At 38.6% G+C, this 22,758-nt stretch overlaps 1 protein-coding gene across 4 annotated transcripts in view; it reads left to right on the top strand.

Moving 5' to 3' along the window:
- The first annotated feature begins 75 nt into the window (after positions 1-75).
- The window catches only part of LOC133551775 (dual specificity protein kinase CLK1-like), a 28,760-nt gene continuing 6,077 nt past the window's right edge, over positions 76-22,758 (top strand). Inside the window, exons 1-10 of one of the 4 annotated variants that reach the window (XM_061898845.1) lie at positions 76-203; positions 15,649-15,741; positions 15,814-15,902; positions 17,821-17,947; positions 18,033-18,099; positions 21,208-21,321; positions 21,394-21,560; positions 21,633-21,727; positions 21,795-21,924; positions 21,998-22,080. In XM_061898845.1, the coding sequence (XP_061754829.1) occupies positions 15,705-15,741; positions 15,814-15,902; positions 17,821-17,947; positions 18,033-18,099; positions 21,208-21,321; positions 21,394-21,560; positions 21,633-21,727; positions 21,795-21,924; positions 21,998-22,080 (909 nt within the window). In that variant the 5' untranslated portion in view covers positions 76-203; positions 15,649-15,704. Of the gene's footprint in view, positions 204-6,343; positions 6,623-11,635; positions 11,777-14,999; positions 15,092-15,648; positions 15,742-15,813; positions 15,903-17,820; positions 17,948-18,032; positions 18,100-21,207; positions 21,322-21,393; positions 21,561-21,632; positions 21,728-21,794; positions 21,925-21,997; positions 22,081-22,758 lie in introns of those variants that run through there. The other 3 variants (XM_061898843.1, XM_061898846.1, XM_061898844.1) reach the window with 3 other exon arrangements.

The following is a 22,758-nucleotide window of genomic DNA, read 5'->3' as shown; positions in this document are numbered from 1 at the left end:
GCCCCTGTGTTGCCCCCCTCCCCATTTACCTCATCAATAACAGTGTGTGTGTGTGTGCTTGTGCATTAGGAAAATTGGTTCTCTGCGACGCTGCGCTCTTTTTACTCCCGTAATCACAGCCGAGAGAGATGTAGAGATAGACGGAGAGAGAGATGATCTGGCTCTGAATCTGCTGCTGCTGCTGCTGCTGCTGCTGAGATATGGTCTGTTGCAACACAAACACACACACACCACACACTATGTCACCATGATTCAAGTCGACATTAAAGACAGGCTAGTTGTCCCTGTCAAGTTTTGAACTCAATGTTGTTTCATTCCTTTGGCCTAATAGGCCCCAAGTACAAAACAGAGGACAATACAATGTACGGTATTGTGAAATGTTATTCATCTTACTATTTACACTTGTCCTGGTCCCTGTTGCCAAATATAATTGCCTGCAATGCAAAAAAAAAAAGTCTGTGTGTTTTGCCGACCAACCATATTTGGTGACTTTACCTTATATCTGAAAGGCAGTAGAACCAAGTGATTAATACCAAGTCAATCAACAAATACATATAATAATAACAAAGACTACAGTTGATAATGATAGCATGCTGTATATCTGCCTGACTGATTGATCGATTCCCAGACTTTTAATCCCGGCCGAGCGCTCGTAATGCTGTCCGTTGATGCGGGTGACACCGCACGACATACTCTCCATTACCGTGTGTATGTGTAAATGAGTAAGAAGCTCTCTGGTAAATGAAATAGTAAATAAAAGTACCGCCTCGCTCCGTTGGAATTAATCATGTGCTGGAAAATTCTGCTAATCAGAAGGCGTCAGTACTTATTGAGTCAACAGTGACAGGCCGTGAACAGAATATATTTTTGTTTTAAAATGTTATGCATCACTATAGGTTTTTCTTGTGTTTTTAACTTCTCGATTTTAACTAATGAAAATTGGTGAAAATCCAAAATAATTACTACTGCAATAAAAGTATTTGAGTTACATGACCAATCTACATCCATACATATGTAATTGTACTAATACCTTTACTTTCTCAATATACAAGTGAAAGTAAAAAAAAAAAAAAGAGAATATTGTTCAAAAGTTTGTTTATTCCAGCAATTAGATTTACCCGGTGATACTAATATATGACATAGGCTCATAACATGCAAGTCAAGATATTTCAAACCTTCTATTGATATAGTTTTTCTAATAAAAACATTGCATTGAACATCTTACACAATTTGGGGTTTTCAAAAAATAAACAATGATTATCAAATTAACAAATAAAAACTTGAAATCCGGAATGTATTCACAGCGCTTCACTTTTTTCACAATTTGTTATGTTACTGTCCTATTCCAAAATGGAATAAATAAATGTTTGTCCTGAAAATCCTACACACACTACCCTATAAATGACATTAGAGGGTAAAATAAATCCATGTTTATTAAAAGATACAAACACATGTATATAAGTATTCAAAGCTTTTGCTCAATACTTTGTTGATGCACCTTTGGCAGCAATTACAGCCTCAAGTCTTTTTAAATACGATGCCACAAGCTTGGCACACCTATCTCTGGGCAATTTTGCTCATTTCTCTTTGCAGCACCTCTCAAGCTCCATTGGATGGGAAGCAGCAAACCACCAATCAGACCTGTATTGAAGCCATTTATTAGTAAGAAAATGTTTGCCCAAATGCACCTGAAGACCATGAGAACCCAAATTATTTGGTCTGATAAGACAAAGCTTGAAGTCTTTGGGGTTTATGCAAGGCATCATGTATGGAAGAAAAACCAGGTACCGCTCATCACCAGGCCAATAACATCCCTACAGTGAATCATGGTGGTGGCAGCATCATGCTGTGGGTACGGTATTCAGTGACAGGAACTGATAAACTAGTCAGGATACAGGGAAATATGAATGCAGCAATGTACAGAAACATCTTGAATGAAAACCAACTTGTCCGATCCAACCTGATGGAGCGTGTGAGGTGCTGCAAAGAGAAATGGGCGAAACTTCCCAAAGATTGGTGTGCCAATCTTGTGGCATTGTATTCAAAAAGACTTGAGGCTGTAACTGCTGCCAAAGGTGCATTAACAAAGTTTTTAACAAAGGCTGCGAATCATACTTGCCAACCCTCCCGGATTTTCAGGGAGACTCCCAAAATTCAGCACCTCTCCCGAAAACCTCCCTGAAGAAATTTTCTCCCGAAATTCAGCGGAGCTGGGGGGCACGCCCCCTCCAGCTCCATGCGGACCTGAGTGGGGACAGCCTGTTTTCACGTCCGCTTTCCCACTATATAAACAGCTTGCCTGCCCAATCACATTACAACATCTACGGATTTTAATAAAAAACTGCACACACAAGGAGACGAAGCAGAAGAACGAGAAAGTTACAGCCATGGCAACGCCGTCTGTAATAGAGTGATTCTATGTTGTCTGTTGCCATGTCCTGGTGAATGTTGGCTTTAGCGTTATGGAGTTTCTTTTTGAATGGCCAAAGATTTATATGGTGTTGCGCACCTGACGGCAAGTGACTCTCGCCAGTACACAAATGGCAGAACAAAGGTTACTCAAATAGTGAAAGGTAAGTGTTGTTGTTTTTTTAGTAACCAGCAAGCACAGTACAGTTAGTAGAACAACTGTGTTTTTATTACTGTGTATTTGATAGGTGCCGTCTGAAATTCAACTATTCATTTTATTTATATATGTAATAAAATAAATATATATATATATATATATATATATATATATATATATATATATATATATATATATATATATATATATATATATACGTAGCTAGAATTCACTGAAAGTCAAGTATTTCATACATATATGTATGAAATACTTGAGTTGGTGAATTGTAGATGTAAATATACTCCTCCCCTCTTAACCACGCCCCCCACCTCCCGAAATCGGAGGTCTGAAGGTTGGCAAGTATGCCGCGAATACCTACAGTACGTACATGCGATCATTTTTTTTTAATTATTATTATTATTTAGAAATGAAAAAATAAAAACATTTCCGTATAATTTTGACAAAAATGAATTTATTCCATTTTGGAATACGGCTGAACTATAACAAAATGTGGAAAAAGTGGGTGTACGTTTTCTAGATGCGATGTATCTCACTTTACCGTACATGTGCATATGTGCGTGACAAATAAAGCTCCTTGAATATCACACGTTAGTTCCACATTTAAAGTTGAATTTTAAAAATTATTGGACTTTCAAATGTTTTCAGATTGAATTGTACAGTACATTTGAGAGAAACATGCTAGCAGGAAGTCGGGTTCATTTTTCAAGGATTCAACCATGCCCCGATCATAAAAACGAGGTTATTTTTGTGTGTTTATGCCCAGCAAAGACAAACAGTACAACCACCCTGAGGATAACGATTGCAGTAAACATTTGATCTGGTTGCGTTTTATTAAAGGTTCCTTACCAATGTGAGAACAGTGGGCGGATGCTAACCATATTGTATTTTTTAGAACAATTGTGCAAAATGCGTTCCTAATAACCTCTTGGGCTGGATTTAAAATGTCAAATTGTCCACTAAATGTGTTACATAACCACTATACCTTCGATATCTAATAACAAGCTGCCCGCTTTAAGCAGCTGGTTGAAATTGTTGCGGTGTCTGACCGGCCTCCCACATCCACAGGGATTTTGGTGCAACCAATGGTATTGTACTGTTAATTTTAGCTTTTAAATGTAGCCAAGTTGCTGGCTTACAGTTAAAGCTAAAGACAGTTGCCTGCTAAAAAACTCAAAAGGCAAACCGATATTAAAAACGTGTAGTTCCACCTGCTGTCAAGCCAGCGTACAGATTTAGCAAAACCCTTGAAGACAAATCATCTTCACCTAATTATGGACTAACATCACCTAGTGGTGATCGTCTAACAACAAGTTGATAGCGGGAACACTTCATTAAAGCGTTTTATAAAAACTAATCAATGGATTTAGAACGGAGGTCAGCAACCCGCGGCTCTCGCATTATTTAAAAAGGGTTAAAAATGGAAAAAGATGGGGGGAGAAATCCTTTTTTTTGCTTTGGTATGTTTTTTTGTTTGAGAACAAACATGATACAGATCTTCCTAATTGTTAGAAAAGCCCACTGTTTAATATGTTTGTGTGTTTGCTTCACTGATGAGATTATTTGGTGAACATCATTTTGTCCTACTAATTGCAGCGGTTCTGAAACTCACCATAGTGTCGACTGTGACGCTTTTGATTGATTGATTGATACTTTTATTAGTAGATTGTACAGTTCAGTACATATTCCCTACAATTGACCACTAAATGGTAACACCCGAATACGTTTTTCAACTTGTTAAAGTCAGGGTCCACGTTAATCAATTCATGGGAGCAACAGTTAGTTTACATGTTAAATCTTCCACCCCTTTTTTGTCACATTTTGTCCACCAAAAGTTTTATGCTGTACGTGAATGCACTTTGTTTATATTATTTACTTGTTGGAGTGCTAATCAGGCATATTTGGTCTGTGCATGACTGCAAGCTATTAAATGCCAACATTACTATTTAGGCCGACTGTATGTACATATTGCATCATGATGCCTTATTTATAGTTAAATTTGAGATCATTTAATATCCTTTACTTTTATCCTCTTTGTATTTAATTTAGTTTTGCATGTCTCATGACACATTATCTGTATGTAATATTGGCTACATTTCAGATATTTGTTTGGGTGGCTTGTTGTTCCAGACCACAGTATACATTACCTAGCTTGCCAAAGATTGTACTAAATCTATTAAAAGAAGGCACCCAGCCGTTTCCTTTAACTTGGACACACATCTATACATTTCGCCATTAAAAGCCAGTAATTTCCGGGAGTTATCTCACATTCTGAGTAGCCTCTGATTTACTACTGGTTTGTAATGTTGTAAAAATGTGTAGAATAAATATTAAATTTCAACATCTTGGTCAACGCAGATTTGCTTCTGCCTGTGACACATAGTCATTGTGATAGTAGGCTATTATAGCTAATATAGACACTTCTATACAGTGGGGCAAAAAAGTATTTAGTCAGCCACCGATTGTGCAAGTTCTCCCACTTAAAATGATGACAGAGGTCTGTAATTTTCATCATAGGTACACTTCAACTGTGAGAGACAGAATGTGAAAAAACATCCAGGAATTCATATTGTAGGAATTTTAAAGAATTTATTTGTAAATGATGGTGGAAAATAAGTATTTGGTCAACCATTCAAAGTTCTCATTGATGGAAGGAGGTTTTGGCTCAAAATCTCATGATACATGGCCCCATTCATTCTTTCCTTAACATGGATAAATCGTCCTGTCCCCTTAGCAGAAAAACAGCCCCAGGGCATGATGTTTCCACCCCCACGCTTCACAGTAGGTGTGGTGTTCTTGGGATGCAACTCAGTATTCTTCCTCCAAACACGACGAGTTGAGTTTATACCAAAATGGATACATGGATGATACAGCAGAGGATTGAGAGAATGTCATGTGGTCAGATGAAACCAAAATAGAACTTTTTGGTATAAACTCAACTCGTCGTGTTTGGAGGAAGAATAATACTGAGTTGCATGCCAAGAACACCATACCTACTGTGAAGCATAGGGGTCGAAACATCATGCTTTGGGGCTGTTTTTCTGCTAAGGGGACAGGACGATTGATCTGTGTTAAGGAAATAATGAATGGGGCCATGTATCGTGAGATTTTGAGCCAAAACCTCCTTCCATTAGTGAGAGCTTTGAATGGTTGACCAAATACTTATTTTTCACCATAATTTACAAATAAATTCTTTAAAATTCCTACAATGGGGATTCCTGGATTTTTGTTTCCACATTCTGTCTCTCACAGTTGAAGTGTACCTATGATGAAAATTACAGACCTCTGTCATCATTTTAAGTGGGAGAACTTGCACAATCGCTGGCTGACTAAATACTTTTTTGCCCCTCTGTACGTATTTTCATTTGTTGCCGCTCCAAACAGATTTTGTTTTTGGACTTTTGGTCCAACATGGCTCTTTCAACGTTTTGGGTTGCCGACCGCTTGACTGAGAAAGGAGCCCTGAGGAACACCTCTAGTTTATTCACAACTCCCTTTACATCTTGCAACAGACAGCGTTTGACTTTTTAGAAGAGGGCTTGAGCGAAGTTAACGGATCTTTCGCAACACACATTTGCATGTCAGCCATAGTGAGGCGTGATGTACCTCATATATCACAAAACCATTATCTGCTAATAAAACCATCCAAATTAGAAACGACACATGACGTTGTTTTGTTTCCCGCCCAGCGATATGTAACAGGAGCCCCGTGCTGGGTCACTATCAGTATCGGGCGAGCAGCATTTTGTCCCCCTCCGCCTCGTGTCCCATTTCACTGCAGCTGGCTGAGACTTTTACTACCGCCGAGATGTTCCCTGGGAATGTGCGCGTCTTGGCTTTTCCTGAAGGACATTATGTTTTATTGCACCAGGCATGCCAATTTTGTCCCTGCTTTTTTGGCGGACAGGAACCGCTCACGTTCCAACCTTGGGAGGATTTGGAGGGGGGGGCTGTATTTAACTAAACAAACCAGCAGGAGACCAAGGAACATTGAACCTGGGGAGAAGCAGAACGCAAAGCACAGCTCCGTTCAATCAGGCAAGTGCAAAATACTGGATATAACAACAGTTTTTGATTAATATTTAAACTACTACGCAATTTGAATACTGTGAGAGAATGTGACTAAATTGATGAATGTTAATAATGTGCTCACTTCACATACTTTTTTTTTTGCCTTGAAAATTTGTAGTTTTCATCTCCACTTGCTGACAAAAAACACAACAAAATACATATATTTGAAATACTGCCAAAAATTACGATTATAAAAGTATATTGTTTAAATTTGAATCAATGTCTCTCAAACTGTGGTATATAGCAGTGGTTCTCAAATGGTGGTACGCGTACCCCTGGGGGTACTTGAAGGTATTTCAAGGGGTACGTGAGATTTTTAAAAACTTTTGTAAAAGTAGCAACAATTCAAAAATCCTTTATACATATATTTATTGAATAATACTTCAACAAAATATGAATGAAAGTTAATAAACTGTGAAAAAAATGTAACAATGCAATATTCATTGTTGACAGCTAGATTTTTTGTGGACATGTTCCATAAATATTGAGGTTAAAGTTTTTTTTTTCTGTGAAGAAATGTTTAGAATTAAGTTCATGAATCCAGATAGATCTCTATTACAATCCCCAAAGAGGGCACTTTAAGTTGATGATTACTTCTATGTGAGAAATCTTTATTTATAATTGGATCACTGGTTTAATTTTCAATAAGTTTTTAGTTATTTTTATATATTTTTTTCCAAAGAGTTCAAGAAAGACCACTACAAATGAGCAATATTTTTGGACTGTTATACAATTTAATAAATCAGAAACTGATGACAAAGTGCTGTATTTTACTTCTCTATCTCTTTTTTTTTCAACCAAAAATGCTTTGCTCTGATTAGGGGGTACTTGAATTAAAAAAATGTTCACAGGGGGTACATCACTGAAAAAAGGTTGAAAACCACTGGTATAAAGAACCACGAGTTGTATGCCAAAGAATAATTTGCTCACAGTACAGTGTTTTATTTTCCAATATTCAGACACAGTATTGCTGTTCAAACTGTGTAATGTTAGATTGGCCAAAAATATGCAAAATACCTCTTAAATAAAATCTCTGGCTTGTTTTTAATGAATATTAGCGCCTACTCTGCTCCTGTATTTTAATGTTGGTCATTATGGTGGTACTTGGAAAGCCAAGGGTTTTCTGAGGTGGCGATGGACGCCCTGGAATGAGGTGGCGACTTGTCCAGGGTGTACACCACCTTCCACCTGAATGCAGCTGAGATATGCTCCAGCACCCCCCGCGACCCTAAAAGGGAGAAGCGGTAGAAAATGGATGGATGTAATACAAATTTTACAATATCTTTATATGAACTTTTTGATTTTGTGACGTTTATAATTTTAAAAAAAAGCAATCCAATATCTTTAGGATATATTGTTTGAACGTGTTTGTGTTGCGGGCTTCACTGTGGGAGAAGGATTAGTGCGTCTGCCTCATAATACGAAGGTCCTGAGTAGTCAGGGTTCAATCCCGGGCTCGGGATCTTTCTGTGTGGAGTTTGCATGTTCTCCCCGTGAATGCATGGGTTCCCTCCGGGTACTCCGGCTTCCTCCCACCTCCAAAGACATGCACCTGGGGATAGGTTAATTGGCAACACTAAATTGGCCCTCGTGTGTGAATGTTGTCTGTCTATCTGTGTTGGCCCTGTGATCTCCTTTCCAAAGGCAAAACCCAGTAACTAAATTTTGGTCAAAACTGAGCTGATAATAATTTTGGAGTTCCTAGGTGATATGCTTTACATTAGTGTATGCGATATTATAATTTGTTCCATAAGTAAGCTGTTACGCGCATGGCAGGACCTAGCAACTACCACATAACTGTGTAGATACAACAGAAAAACCTAGTATCTCAAGGGACCAATCGGAGCTTCTTTGTCAGTCGCCTTATTGTCTTTAATGAGACATTTGCACGAATGGGGGCCGACGGTCAACCTGATTATGTGATATTATGGCACGAGGGGATATTTGGAAGATCGGCCCAGGACGTTGCAAGCACCTTCATTAAATGTATTGTTCTTGATTCTTCCCCTTGCATACTCTTTTGGGCAGATAACTGTGGAGGTCAAAATAAAAACTGGACGCTGTACACGGCTCTTGCCCAATGTGCAAACGCAGAATGGGGCCCACCCGAGATTGTGATAAAATATCTGGAGAAAGGGCACACGTTCATGAGAGCAAATTCAATCCATGGCTCAATCGGCAAGAAAATGAAAGCTAAAGAAAACATCTATACGTTTGATGACTTTGTAGATCTTTGTAAGACAGCATCAAGATGGATTGGTTTTCCTTTGTTTTCTCAAAATCAGCTAGAAGTGAGTTACTAGGTTTTGCCTTTGGACGGGAGCGATGAGGTGGCGACTTGTCCAGGGTGTACTCCGCCTTCCGCCCGATTGTAGCTGAGATAGGCGCCAGCGCCCTCCGCGACCCCAAAGGGAATAAGCGGTAGAAAAGGGATGGATGGATGGTGTTTGTGTTGCAATTTCTCAGTCAATTCATTTTCTTGCTTTGGCGTGATAATGAAACTTAAATCCTTACTCCAAAAAAAAAAAAAATTGATGAAAGTCTAAACAACTTTCCAATCTTCACAAAACACTTAGTCTTCCTGTCCACTATCTCCTTTCCGTAAATAATTTTGGGACATGATCCCATGATATATGTGACTTGATTCACATAGATCAAATAATTTGGTCACTAAACAGTCCAAGTGAAAAGGATTATAGTAAAATAAATGACTAATTTAATTAGTGGATAGCTGCTGCTTGGCAGCGTGCTACTTGCAACACTCGATACTATCTACCGCCTGGCAGCACTTTGGGAAGATCTTAAGTGAGTGACAACAATCTGCATGTTGACAACTACGCTGCCAGTCTTTCCTCCCTTGATTTACACTCCACCATAGTCCACTGACCCGACGGACACTTTAGTGCCTTTGGGGAGTCTGATTGAATTGAAAATATTTCCTTATGATTGATTAATTGAAGTCTTTGACGACAACTTAAAGCTTTCGCAGTTTTGCTCCACCTATTTGTCTAATTGATGCTAATTATCTGGCGACCAGACCCATCCCATCGTTCCCCCAAGTAGCAGCCACTCTGAGAAAGGTGAGTAAGAAGTAACACCCTGGGTGAGAGGGGCCCCCGCTACCCGCGGAATGTATGTTATTTCTGGAGGTGGCACTTTGCCCTTGAATGCAGCACTGTCGCTTGTGACGTGTGTGTCCAAATAGCGTCACATCGGCCGTGGACAAACTGTACCTGCAAGGTTGTCAAGATGTCGATCTTATAGGCCAGGGGTCGGCGACCCAAAATTTTTAAAAAGCCATATTAGACCACAAATACAAAAAAGTAATCTTTCTGAAGCCACAAAAAATGTAAATACTTAGTGTTATAATGATGGTAACACATGATGTAAGTAGCTCATTACAGTGGGGCAAAAAAATATTTAGTCAGCCACCGATTGTGCAAGTTCTCCCACTTAAAATGATGACAGAGGTCTGTCATTTTCATCATAGGTACACTTCAACTGTGAGAGACAGAATGTAAAAAAAAAAAATCCAGGAATTCACATTGTAAGAATTTATTTGTAAATTATGGTGAAAATAAGTATTTGGTCAACCATTCAAAGCTCTCACTGATGGAAGGAGGTTTTGGCTCAAAATCTCACGATACATGGCCCCATTCATTCTTTCCTTAACACGGATCAATTGTCCTGTCCCCTGAACAGAAAAACAGCCCCAAAGCATGATGTTTTCAGCCCCATGCTTCACAGTAGGTGTGGTGTTCTTGGGATGCAACTCAGTATTCTTCTTCCTCCAATCACGACGAGTTGAGTTTGTACCAAAAAGTTCTATTTTGCTTTCATTTGACCACATGACATTCTCCCAATCCTCTGCTCTATGATCCATGTATCCATTTTGGTATAAACTCAACTTGTCGTGTTTGGAGGAAGAAGAATACTGAGTTGCATCCCAAGAACACCATACCTACTGTGAAGCATGGGGGTGGAAACATCATGCTTTGGGGCTGTTTCTCTACTAAGGGGACAGGACGATTGATCCGTGTTAAGGAAAGAATGAATGGGGCCATGTATCGTGAGATTTTGAGCCAAAACCTCCTTCCATCAGTGAGAGCTTTGAATGGTTGACCAAATACTTATTTTCCACCATAATTTACAAATAAATTCTTTAAAATTCCTACAATGTAAATTCCTGGATTTTTTTTTTCACATTCTGTCTCTCACAGTTGAAGTGTACCTATAATGAAAATTACAGACCTCTGTCATCATTTTAAGTGGGAGAACTTGCACAATCGGTGGCTGACTAAATACTTTTTTGCCCCACTGTATGTATGGACTAATAAATTTGATTTATGCTCCAACTTTTGCGACGGTTTATTCTAGTATTAGTTTTAACATTTTTGCTGCACAGTAGGTAAGGTTGTATTTCTGGCTCATTCCTGTGAGAACCCTGCGTGTGACTGAAGCATTAAGGAGTAGGACTAGCTGCAAGTTGTGCTCAAACAACCACCAGGTACCATCTGTGAGCAGATAGTACTGTATCATCTCTTTCTCTTCCAGACTTATCAGGTCGGTAGTGCATTCTTCACCACTGTTTTAAGTGAGGGAGGAAGCAAAAACTCACCCAGACCCACTGTAGATATCGAAGAGTATCTAATATTTTGCGGATCTTATTTACACTGGCTATTGTTGTCATGGGCATGCACAGCTAAACAAATCCTGTTGTTTATTCCAACATGTTTTTGCCTCTGTTGCCATGTCCCATGACTGCCTTAATGGCCTATTTTCCCCTGAAGGGCAATCATAGTTTCACATTATCTTCTCGCCTCTTTTAAGGCTACATGCCTATGCTCGATGGGGGGAGTAACCAAGACGGCGGCCTCGAGGAAGCTGTGCATAGCCTTCTAGTAAAATAGAGAGAGAGATAGTGTGAAGGGCTCTAAAGACTATGTATAGCAGTGAAAACAGAGAAGCTGCAATAAGTGTTGCAGGAGTCTGGGGAACCTATGGCCTGAGCTTTGAATGCCAGGAGGATTCGCGGTGGCGTTACTCGCTGCAAACATCCAACGCCCTTGTCGTTCCGTTGGACGTGGACTTTAACTTCTTTTCTGTGGATAAATGAAGCAGGTGCGCCGATAAGGGTCGTGTAACCAAAGAACATTTCACATCTTGTGAGGTAGGGTTTAGGGGTTAACAGGGTTAGGGGTTACCATAATATACTTTAACATACTGTATACATACAGTATGCCCCCTTGACTCCACTTGTCTGTTTAAAGCAGGGGTCACCAACCTTTTTGAAACTAAGAGCTACTTATTGGGTACTGATTGATGCGAAGGGCTACCAGTTTTACACTTTACATTTACAAGTGTCTATATATATATATATATATATATATATATATATATATATATATATATATGTGTGTGTGTGTGTGTGTGTGTGTGTGTGTGTGTGTGTGTGTGTGTGTGTGTGTGTGTGTGTGTGTGTGTGTGTGTGTGTGTGATTTAAACAAGAATAGCTAAATAAATAAATCTATATATATAAAAAATGGGTATTTCTGTCTGTCATTCCGCTGTACATTTTTTTTCCTTTTACCGAAGGTTTTTTTGTAGAGAATAAATGATGAAAAAAACACTTAATTGAACAGTTTAAAAGAGGAGAAAACACGAAAAAAAAATTAAATTAAATGAACCATTAAATGAACCAAAATATGACTTATATCTTTGTGTAAAATATTGGACTCAGTGTGTTGTCAAGCTTATGGGATGCAATGCAAGTGTAAGCCACTGTGCCACAACTATTGTTCTTTTATTTTTTTGTGTGTAAATGTTCTTAATGATAATATCAACGAGGGATTTTTAATCACTACTATTTTGAAATTGTTACTAATATTAATAATATTCATTTTTGTTCCACTACTTTTAGATTACACCGTGTCATGTTTGTATGTCTTCAATTGCTCTGTTTATTAGTTGCTGTTCTGAATGTTGCTGGGTTGGGTTTGGTTTTGGAATTGGATTGCATTGTTATGGTATTGTTGTGTATTGTTTTGTTGAAATGATTAATAAATTAATGAACAAAAATTAAGATATAATATAAAAAAATTTAAAATTTAAAAAAGCGGGCAGCGGGCGACCCATCTGGTCCTTGCTGGCTACCTGGCGCCTGCGGGCGCTGCGGTGGTGACCCCTGGTTTAAAGGTTGCTATTTATTTGCTCCGTTTCCATCGAGCAATACGATTCAGTTGAGTAAGGTTTGAGTCTGGTCAACATTGATCAGGCGTGATGGTGATAACTACAAAACCCATAACCAGTGAAGTTGGAATGTTGTGTAAATCGTAAATAAAAACAGAATACAATGATTTGCAAATCCTTTTCAACTTATATTCAATTGAATAGACTGCAAAGACAAGATATTTAGGTTCGAACTGAGAAACATATTTTTTTTTGCAAATAATCATTAACTTAGAATTTAATGGCAGCAACGCATTGCAAAAAGTTAGCACAGGGGCATTTTTACCACTGTGTTACATGGCCTTTCCTTTTAACAACACTCAATAAACATTGGGGAACTGAGGAGACCATTTTTTGGAAGCTTTTCAGGTGGAATTATTTCCCATTCATGCTTGATGTACAGCTTAAAGGCCTACTGAAATGAGATTTTCTTATTTAAACGGGGATAGCAGGTCCATTCTATGTGTCATACTTGATCATTTCGCGATATTGCCATATTTTTGCTGAAAAGATTTAGTAGAGAACATCCACGATAAAGTTCGCAACTGGAGAAAAGCCTGCCTCTACCGGAAGTCGCAGACGATGACGTCACATGTTGATGGCTCCTCATATATTCACATGGTTTTTAATGGGAGCCTCCAACAAAAACAGCTATTCGGACCGAGAAAACGACAATTTCCCGATTAATTTGAGCGAGGATGAAAGATTCGTGTTTAAGCATATTGGTAGCGACAGACTAGAAAAAAAAACAAAAAAAACCTGATTGCATTGGGAAGGATTCCGATGTTGTTTGACACATTTACTAGGATAATTCTGGGAAATCCCTTATCTTTCTATTGTGTTGCTAGTGTTTTAGTGAGTTTAACTGTACCTGATAGTCGGAAGTGTACGTCCACGGCCGGGTGTTGACGCGCAGTGTCTCAGGGAAGTCGACGGCAGCTGTATGGGCGGCACAAGCTCAGCTGATATCCAGTAAGAAGCGACTTTTTAACCACAATTTTCTTACCGAAACCTGCTGGTTGAGATTCATGTCCGCTCTGATCCATAGTAAAGTTTCACCTCCGTGAATTTTAAACAAGGAATCACCGTGTGTTTGTGTGGCTAAAGGATATAGCTTCCCAACTCCATCTTGCTACTTTGACTTCTCCAATATTAATTGAACAAATTGCAAAAGATCTAGCAACACAGTTCTCCAAAATACTGTGTAATTATGCCGTTAAAGCAGACGACTTTTAGCTGTGTGTGTGCGCAGCGCTCATATTCCTAACAGCCCGTCACGTCCAGCGTACACCTCATCATCACGCGACGTTTTCAAGAAAAATACTCCCGGGAAATTTAAAATTGCAATTTAGTAAACTAAAAAGGTCGTATTGGCATGTGTTGCAATGTTAATATTTCATCATTGATATATAAACTATCAGACTGCGTGGTGGGTAGTAGTGGGTTTGAGTACGCCTTTAAGTTGTTCAACAGTTCTGGTATTTTAGGCTTTCTATTGCGCCACATATTTTCAATGGGAGACAGGTCTGGACTACAGGCAGGCCAGTCTAGTACCCGAACTCTTATATTATGAATCCACGCTGTTGTAACACGTGGCTTGCCATTGTCTTTCTGAAATAAGCAGGGGTGTCCATGATAACGTTGCTTGGATGGCAACATATGTTGTTTCAAAACCTGTGTGTACCTTTAAGCATTAATGGTGCCTTCACAGATGTGTAAGTTACTCAGACTTTGGCCACTAATACATCCCCATATCATCACAGCCAAAAGCCAGGATGGCTCTTGAACTCTGCACCTATAACAGTCCGGATGGTTCTTTTCCTCTTTGGTCCGGAGAACACAACGTCCACAGTTAACGAAAACTATTTGAAATGTAGGCTCGTCAGACCACAGAACACTTTTACACTTTGTATCAGTCCATCTTAGATGAGTTTGGGCCCAGCAAAGCCAGCAACGTTTCTGGGTGTTGTTGATAAATGGCTTTCGCTTTGCTTGGTACAGTTTTAACTTGCACTTACAGATGTGGCGACAAATTGTAGTTACTAACAGTGGTTTTCTGAAGTGTTCATGAGCCCATATGGTGACATCCTTTACACACTGATGTCGCTTTTTGTTGCAGTACCATCTGAGGGATCAAAGATTTTTGGCATTGGTGCTTACGTGGAGGGATTTTGTCCAGATGCTCTCAACCTTTTGATGATATTACAGGTGAAATCCCTAAATTCCTTGCAAGAGCTGGTTGAGAAATGTTGTTCTTAAACTGTTGGACAATTTGCTCACGCATTTGTTCACAAAGTGGTGACCTTCGCCCCATCCTTGTTTGTGAATGACTGAACGTTTCATGGAAGCTGCTTTTATTCCCAATCATGGCACCCGGCTGTTCCCAATTAGTCTGTTCACCTGTAGGATGTTCCAAATAAGTGTTTAATGAGCATTCGCAGTCTTTTTTGCCACTTGTGCCAGCTTTTTGAAACAAGTTGCATGCATGAAATTCCAAATGAGCTAGTATTTGCAAAAAATAACAAAGTTTACCAGTTAGAACGTTAAATATCTTGTCTTTGCAGTCTATTCAATTGAATATAGGTTTAAAAGGATTTGCAAATCATTGTATTCTTCACTGGTTTTGGGTTTTGTACGTAGTTCATCTGACAAATTCAGCAATACCAAACTGAATTGAACCATATCCCTTGGTGGGAAGAAGTCTATGAAGTACAATCAAGGTGCAACCATGCACAATGTGCTGACCTCATCTGTCGCCTGTCCAGGTACAAGCAGCTCTTCTTGGAGGTAAAGTAGGGCTACCCAAACCAAAATCCGTACCATGGGCAAGAAGGAAGAGGAATTTGGTTACTTGTTAGGTATTTCTCATTGGATGTTGTTTAATCAGTTTGAACTCAGCTAGAAATCAACACTTTGTTTTTTTCTGGTAGACAACAATGCGGCCAACACAGAAGTTCAGACAAAGACCGGTAGCACTGACCATTGCAGCCAACACAGCTCCACGGAGACGCACAAGTCGGTATGTAGGTTTTTTCTTAATGTTGGTGTTACTGATTTTCACTGTATGCTTGCCTTCTTCACTAGTCTATCTTTTAACCTATCCTGTGAGACCAGGTCTTCTTAGTCTAGATCAGGGGTGTCAAATGTACGGCCCGCGGGCCAGATCAGGCTCACAAACAGGTTTTATCGGGCCTGCGGGATGAGTTTGCTAAGTTTAAAAATGAGCCGAAATTTTTAAATGAAAGAAACTGCTGTTTTAAATGTGTCCACTAGATGTCGCAATAGCAATTGTTTTAATCTTTGTAGATGATGCTACATATGTAAACCAACGCGGTGCCCGCGGGCACCAGGTAGCCCGTAAGGACCAGATGAGTAGCCCGCTGGCCTGTTCTAAAAATAGCTCAAATAGCAACACTTACCAGTGAGCTGCCTCTATTTTTTAAATTGTAAATATTTATTAGCAAGCTGGGCTTGCTTTGCTCGACATTTTTAATTCTAAGAGAGACAAAACTCAAATAGAATTTGAAAATCCAAGAAAATATTTTAAAGACTTGGTCTTCACTTGTTTAAATAAATTAATTTATTTGTTTACTTTGCTTCTTATAACTTTCAGAAAGACAATTTTAGAGGAAAAAACACAACCTTAAAAAGGATTTTTGGATTTTTAAACACATACCTTTTTACCTTTTAAATTTCTTCCTCTTCTTTCCTGACAATTTAATTCAATATTCTAGCAAATATATATTTTTTTTATTGTAAAGAATAATAAATACATTTTAATTTGATTTTTCATTTTAGCTGCTGTTTTTTTGACGAATAATATTTGTGAAATATTTGTTCAAACTTATTATGATTAAAATTCCAAAAAAATATTCTGGCAAATCTAGAAAAATCTGTAGAATCCAATTTAAATCTTATTTCAAAGTCTTTTGAATTTCTTTTAAAATTTTTGTTTTGGAAAATCTAGAAGAAATAATGATTTGTCTTTGTTAGAAATACAGCCTGGTCCAATTTGTTATATATTCTAACAAAGTGCAGTTTGGTTTTTAACTTTCTTAAAACATGTCATTAAAAATACATATTTATTGTGAGAAATCATTAAGATGATCAGTGTTTCCACAAAGATAAATATCATTAATTATTAATAATAACATAGAGTTAAAGGTAAATTGAGCAAATTGGCTATTTCTGGCAATTTATTTAAGTGTGTATCAAACTGGTAGCCCTTCGCATTAATCAGTACCCAAGAAGTAGCTCTTGGTTTCAAAAAGGTTGGTGACCCCTGATGTAAACAAAATAAACCACATGATGTTAGTGCACCAGTCGACGAAAATGAGCAAACTACATAAAAAAACATCCTGTAATTTGATCATGATATTATTATTTTATCTTGATAGATTGAAAATTAACACAGATGAGTTGACTGATGAACATTATCACATCATTTATTCAGAAAGTATGAATAACGATAAATACAGATAGAATGCCATTAACCGCAACATGTGAGTGTAAAAAAAAAACTAACATTATGATTTGTAAATTTTCAGAATGGGCTTAATCTATTTTTAAACAAAGAAAACAATCCGAAGTTGTCTTTTATTTTTAAGTTATCGTGCCGTGATTTTACCAGTCCGGCCCACTTGGAAGTAGATTTCCCTCCATGTGGCCCCCATCTAAAATGAGTTTGACACCCCTGGTCTAGATCTTCCTCATCTTCCAAACACCTACCTTGGCAGAACCAAATAAAAACATTAAACTAATTTTGGTTTAAAAAAAAAAAAAGGAGAATACTTTGAAAGCAGCACCCTTTTAATACATGCTTAAGATAACATTGCACTAAAAATGAGCCATAAATAATAAGGTGTGGGTGAGTAATAGAACGCCGCTCGGATGGTTAGCACGTTTCCGGTTTCAAGTATCGCCCCCTTTGGTTCCAGCTCGAGTCAACTTACCTTGGTAGCGATGACGACGAGGTTCGAAGAAGTCAAGCTGGTCAGACCTGCGACTATGGAGAAGAAGAGGGTCACCTGGTCTACCACATTGGCCTCCTGCTTGAGGAACGCTGTATGTGACTTTTTTGGTCTTTGGCCAAATGAACCCAAATTGTGGAGCCAACAGTCCTGTCATTAAATGTGTGTTTGTTCCCCAGATGAGGTGGTCTCTACACTGGGAGCAGGTGCCTTTGGAAAGGTTGTGGAATGTATTGATCGTGACAAGTAAGCTACTTTTTTGGTACAATCGGTAATTAAGGGGCTTTACCTTTTTGGTTGTTGAGGAATCCCAGATGAAACAAATGAGGCCCGGTTCTAAACAAGACTTCTAGTTTCCTTTTTTGTGTGAGGCACTACTAGGTATGTAACGGTATGATATTCTCATATCACGGTCCATTATTATCAGAATATTGTTGAATGTGCTTCACAATGTGTCTTGTATTCATGATTGCATTGAAGCCAGCTACTTCTCCAGGAAATGAGCAGTATCGCCACAAATATTTCACAGTGTGGTAATCAGATGCGGTTCTGTAATAATTAAAATTAGAAACGGTAATAATCGTTACATCCCTATGTGCAACACGCAATAGAAGGTTCCATAAAAATCTTTCAGCCTACAGGATCCTGTTTGGGCCCTCCAATAGGCTTTAGTAGCCCCGTAGGTTTTTTAGCTAACAATAAGCAAGTACAAATATTGAGTAAATCTACCGTAATTTCCAAATTATAAGCCGCAACCCTTTTCCAGTTTCTTGAATTATGCGGCTACTCTAGGAGTTCCTAATCTTTTTGACACTGAGGCACAACTTTTCCACTCAGAGGAGCCACCGAAATATTACCATAAATTTGTAATCTTACGCTTGAATTTAATGGTATTAAATAATTATATCTAACTTGCACACAGTTTAACAGTATAAACTTTGTCAAATTATACTGATTGATTGATTGATTGATACTTTGATTAGTAGATTGCACAGTACAGTACATATTCCGTACAATTGACCACTAAATGGTAACACCCGAATAAGTTTTTCAACTTGTTTAAGTCGGGGTCCACGTTAATCAATTCCTGGTATATCCAGAGTAGACTATGACCTGAACGTAGCGCCATAGACCGCTCGGCCATCCTGACATGAAACCATGTGTTAAACACTAAGATCAGTATTTTATTCAACACATACACCTTAGGCTTAGGTCAGTCTGGTCAATAAGTACCAACCAAATATACTGCATAAGGGATTTCGCAGTACTAAAATAATTGAATTATTAATATTATATACGCTTCTTAAATAAACTGTCAGAAAATTTAAGTGCCAATGAAAAAAACTGCTTCACCACTTTAGTCATAATTTTTGCGCTTAAGAAACTTTTCTATGACTTAAGGGCCACACTTCTGTGTCATTACTGCTACAAGTGAAATACCATGACTTGATTAACGTGGACCACGACTTAAACAAGTTGAAAAACTTATTCGGGTGTTACCATTTAGTGGTCAAGTGTACGGAATATGTACTGTACTGTGCAATCTACTAATAAAAGTTTCAATCAATCAACCAATCAATGGTGGAAAAAATGTATTACAACTGAGTACCGCTGTGGCCCACACGGAACACAGCTAAAAAGAACAATAATTTTTTTGGCACCCCTCTAGGGGACGCTCACGGCCCAACAATGGACCTATGATTAGGAAACATTGGCTTACACCAGGGGTGTCAAACTCATTTTAGTTGGGGGGCCACATGTAGAAAAACCTACTCCTAAGTGGGTCGGACTGGTCAAATCATGGCACGATAACTTAAAAGTAATTTTTTTGTTTAAATTTGATTTATTTTGTTGTTTTTTTACACTTACGTGCTGCGGTTAAATGTATTTTATCTTTATTTGTCGTTATTTATGCTTTCTGAATAAATTATGTGATAGTGTTCACCAATTAACTCATTGGTGTTAATTTTCAATCTATCAAGACAAAAAAAATAATATCAAAATCAAATTGAAGGATGTTATTTATGTAGCTTGCTCATTTTCCTCGACTGGTTTACTAACATGTGGTTTATTTTTTTACATATGTAGCATAATCTACAAATATACAACATATTGCTATTACGACATCTAGTGGACACATTTAGAACAGCAATTTCTATCTTTCAAAATTTGTGGCTCATTTTTATACATAACAAACTCTATCCCGTGGGCCAGATAAAACCTGTTCACAGGCCTGATCTGGCCCATGGACCATACATTTGACACCCCTGGCTTATAGAATAATGCCCCTAAATCATGTATTTTGCCCCGGTTCACAAGCTTTATGCCACCAATAAATGTGGCCCCATTCATATCAGAACCACCGATATTGCCGAAACTGGTCACACTCCATTATGAGTGGGAGGCTTGGATGACTATCGGCGAGAAAACATTCACAAAAAACGTTCGAATGTGCAAAACAACTTTTGCCCAAGTCTGGTGGCACAGTGTCAAAAAAATCAATTTACACCAACGGGTTTCGAAAGGTTGGACTGCTGCATGTTAAAGAAGACGGCACAAGCTCAGAAGCGAATTGGCCTTGAGGCGAAAGTGAAAGTGAAATCGAGGCTGAGAAAATGTCGAACGAAGCAATTCTTAGTCTGTTCAATGACACCAGAGAAGACAACTTAAGGGGTTTCAATACGCAGGAAGAGGAGGAAGATGAAGATAGTTCTCAGTGACTTCTCCGGTAGACCACTTTTCTTGAATTTGTGTGATAAACAAAAGCGCCTGTTTAAATATTTCATGTTTCAATGTGTACACCTGTGACTTATAAACGTATGGGCCATATATGTACAGTACAGGCCAAAAGTTTGGACACACCTTCTCATTCAATGCATTGTCTTTATTTTCATGACTATTTACATTGTAGATTGTCACTGAAGGCATCAAAATCATGAATGAACACATGTGGAGTTATGTACTTAACAAAAAAGTTGAAATAACTGAACACATGTTTTGTGTTCTAGTTTCTTCAAAATAGCCACCCTTTGGTCTGACTACTGCTTTGCACACTCTTGGCATTCTCAGGATGACCTTCAAGAGGTAATCGCCTGAAATGGTTTTCACTTCACAAGTGTCCAAGTTTTAATGCCTTCAGTGACAATTTACAAGGTGAATAGCCATGAAAAGAAAGAAAACACATTGAGATGACAAGGTGTGTCCAAACTTTTGACCTCTAGTGTATGTAAAAAATAAAATGAGAAAAAAATTTAAGTAGGTGCGGTTTATTTTTAGGTGCACTATATAGTCCATAAATTACGATACAAGGATCCATCCTTGCAGCATCTGCAATGTGTTTTTTTTCTATCACAGGGGCTTGCGTGCAGCAGTGAAGATTGTGCGGAAGTTCGAAAGCTTCCGTGAAGTGGCAAAGTCCGAGATCACAGTCCTGGAAGAGATCAACATGTTGGACGACGACAACAGATTGTAAGGACAACTTCGGAAGAGATAAAAATGTGTGATGTTTTCTTTAAAAATAATTCTCTTGGCGTATGTCAGCGCCTGTGTCCGGATGCTGGAGTGGTTCGAGCACCAAGGCCACGTGTGTATGGTGTTTGAACTGCTGGGCCTCAGCACCTATGAGGTCCTTCGGCAGACTGACTTCCTGCCATACAGCGTGGACCAGATCCAAGACATGGCATTCCAGATCTTTAAAGCCGTCAGCTGTCAGTGGGGAGTGTTTGTCAGAAATTGGGACAGCCTGGAAAGAATTTGATGTTGATTTTTTTTTGTTACAGTCCTGCATCGTAATAAGTTGACCCACACTGACCTAAAACCAGAGAACATCCTGTTTGTGTGCTCTGACTACAAACTAGAGTACAACAATGACACGGTAAAGGTCTTGCTCTGCCCAGTATGATAGTAACACCTGACGTCTTTACTGCATTTGTACGCATCAGAAACGTGACGAAAGGAGGATGAGGAGTCTGGACGTTAAAGTGGTGGATTTCGGAACTGCCACGTTCGACTATGAACACCATCAATCGCTCGTGTCAACTCGCCACTATCGAGCTCCGGAGATCATACTAGGTAAACAGATGCACACAAACATTTATGCTTAATAATTCATCTTATGATAATACATGTTGTGTTTTGTGGTCAGATCTCGGCTGGAATCAGTCATGTGACGTTTGGAGTTTGGCCTGCGTTCTCATGGAGTACTATCTTGGACAGACACTCTTCCCGGTACCATATCCTACACCAGATTTAGACAAATTAAGGCCCAGGGGCTGCATACAGGCCAATGAGTTAATCAATCTGGCCCGCCAAACATTCCTAAATCATTTTTTTTTAGATCTTCAAGATCGAAACTGTAGCTGCTCTATTATCATGTGCAGTGATGTTTTCAAATGACCGTAGTCTTGAACTATACAAAGTGTTTCAGTGGTTGGAATCTGCGCTTTTGCATGATATACTAGTTACTATGGTAATATAAGTCTCAGCAGCTCAGACGAGGCACCAAGCAGTGTGGGTGGAAGCGTTTCCACAGTGTTTCAAAAGCGGCTGGACAGACGCGGAAGGAGATTTTTACAGCAAAGTTCTAAAGCTTAAAGATGTATCAGATGTATCCGATTACAGGTGTTTTTTTTTTTATTTATTTACCCTTCACGTTCATATTTCGCTGCATGTGTTTGTTTCGTTTTTGTTTCGTTTCCCTTGTTTGTAAAATATGTCGGTCAAGAGGCAGTGTTAAGTTCATGTGTGGTCAATATTCAGTGTTTTATCGGTCATAGTTAATATTGTAAATCCCAAATTCTTTATTTTCATGTACATCCTGGATGTCCCATTCTATTAAAAACAATTTTAATTCCCTTCCATTTTTTTAAGCGGTCTGTCATAACGTTTTTAGAATTCAATGAGACA

Source organism: Nerophis ophidion, linkage group LG04 (assembly GCF_033978795.1).
Source record: "Nerophis ophidion isolate RoL-2023_Sa linkage group LG04, RoL_Noph_v1.0, whole genome shotgun sequence".
Lineage (NCBI taxonomy): Eukaryota > Metazoa > Chordata > Actinopteri > Syngnathiformes > Syngnathidae > Nerophis > Nerophis ophidion.
The sequence above is the reverse complement of the archived record's forward strand: the minus strand, read 5'-3'. Positions and strand labels throughout refer to the sequence as shown.